Below are 1951 nucleotides of genomic sequence, written 5' to 3' on the forward strand. Positions count from 1 at the left end.
AGAGGTGTCACCTGACACAGAGCTCACAGCCTGACACACACTGTGTGTGTGTGTGTGTGTGTGTGTGTGTGTGTGTGTGTGTGTGTGTGTGTGTGTGTGTGTGTGTGTGTGTGTGTGTGTGTGTGTGTGTGTGTGTGTGTGATTATGAAACACTGTTACAGAGATATGTAAACGCACACACACACACACACACACAAACACAAACACACTGACTGTGCAGCACATGCTGATGAGTGAACTAGTGTGTGTAGATTTGTATATCATGATGTAAGGGATGGCCCAGAATGCATTGGGTTGCAGCCCTCCCATAGACTGATTCCAGACTCAGTGTAAACAGAGCTGTGGGGATGAGATGAGATACTGTCTAACATCACATCTGAGGAGTAGCATCAACTTAAATGAACACATATCAACACGTCAGTCCTCCATGATGTGTCATTACCACTGAAGGAATATCTGCACAATATTTTGGATCCTTTTGCTATAAGACTGTAGAACTTATCAAGGTCTAAGGCATACATATATACAAGTGATATAAAGAATATACATATATAAAGTATAAGCAGAGGTGGGAACTAAGTACATTTACTCAAGTACTCAGTATTTATATGGAGATATAGAATATAAATATATAAAGTATAAATGTTTGAGTGATATTAGTGTGTGTAAGTGATAGCCTATTAGTGTGTAGTGTAATTGATATATATAATGTAAATGTGTGTAAGTGATATATAGAATATTAGTGTGTGTGAGTGATGTAAATGTGTGTAAGTGCGCCTCCCTGTGGTGCTGCTCGTGCTGCACATCAGCTGATGGCAGTGAACACAGATGAGGGCTCGTGACAGGGGCAAGTGATAATGTGAGCATTGAATCTGCACGAGAAGTATGTAATAGATAACAACATTAGATGTTTTCTGGTCTGTGTGTATGATCGATTCGAGCTCCTCCACACTTAGCACTAACGTCCTTATGCCGTCTTCTTCATCCGCAGTGCGCATGCGCTCCTCCTCCCCCCTCCTCGGTGAGCCTCCATCTGACAGCTCCTCTAGACTGTACCGAGCCTCACGAGCGGAGATAACACCAGGGCCGGGCTCTCTGTGAGGGTGTCTGTGAGGGTCTCTGAGTGCGGTTGTTTGCGGGCCTGTGCTGGTCTGCAGCGGGGTCTATCTGCGGGTCTGTGAGGGTTTGTTTGCGGAGTCTAACTGCGGGTCTGCAGCGGGTCTGTTTGCGGGTTCTATCTGCGGGTCTGCACCGGGTCTGTGAGGGTCTGTTTGCGGGTTCTATCTGCGGGTCTGCAGCGGGTCTGTGAGGGTCTGTTTGCTGGTTCTATCTGCGGGTCTGTTTGCGGGTCTATCTGCGGGTCTCCGGGCCGGATAGCTCCTCCATGGCGCGCTGCTGAGCGTCTCCTCACGTCTCGGATCCGGACTCATCGAGGCCCCACCATGTCTGGAAGAGAGAAGGGGGGCCACACCAAGGACAGCGTCAGCCTGCTGCCCTGCTTCTATTTTGTAGAGGTGAGTTCCCCCCCCCATCACATAGAGGATGCACGAGTGTGACTCACGCGGCTTTAATATGTAGGTCACCTGAAGACAGAGCAGGTGGACCCGGACAGGTGATCGTGCACCGGGTCTGAAGGTCTAGATCAGAGAGGATCCTCAGCTGTGGGAAGACAGGACCTGATCTCTGTTCATTATGTTATTATTGTGCATGAGTGTGTGCACGAGCAGCAGAGACACAATGACACATGTGTGTACATATAACATATACACATATTCTGAATACTTGTATCCTCACTCAGTGGATGCTGCAGCTGCAGCATCACCACACAGTGAGCAGAATAACATACCGCTCAGAACACACACACACACACACACACACACACACACACACACACACACACACACACACACACACACACACACACACACACACACACACACACACACACACA

At 48.1% G+C, this 1951-nt stretch overlaps 1 protein-coding gene across 1 annotated transcript in view; it reads left to right on the forward strand.

Moving 5' to 3' along the window:
• The first annotated feature begins 963 nt into the window (after positions 1-963).
• The window catches only part of plppr4b (phospholipid phosphatase related 4b), a 22205-nt gene continuing 21217 nt past the window's right edge, over positions 964-1951 (forward strand). The window contains exon 1 of the mRNA XM_079661657.1: positions 964-1514. Within this exon, the coding sequence (XP_079517783.1) occupies positions 1443-1514 (72 nt within the window). The 5' untranslated portion in view covers positions 964-1442. The remainder of the gene's footprint in view (positions 1515-1951) is intronic.

This window comes from Notothenia rossii, assembly GCF_949606895.1.
Source record: "Notothenia rossii genome assembly, chromosome: 12".
Lineage (NCBI taxonomy): Eukaryota > Metazoa > Chordata > Actinopteri > Perciformes > Nototheniidae > Notothenia > Notothenia rossii.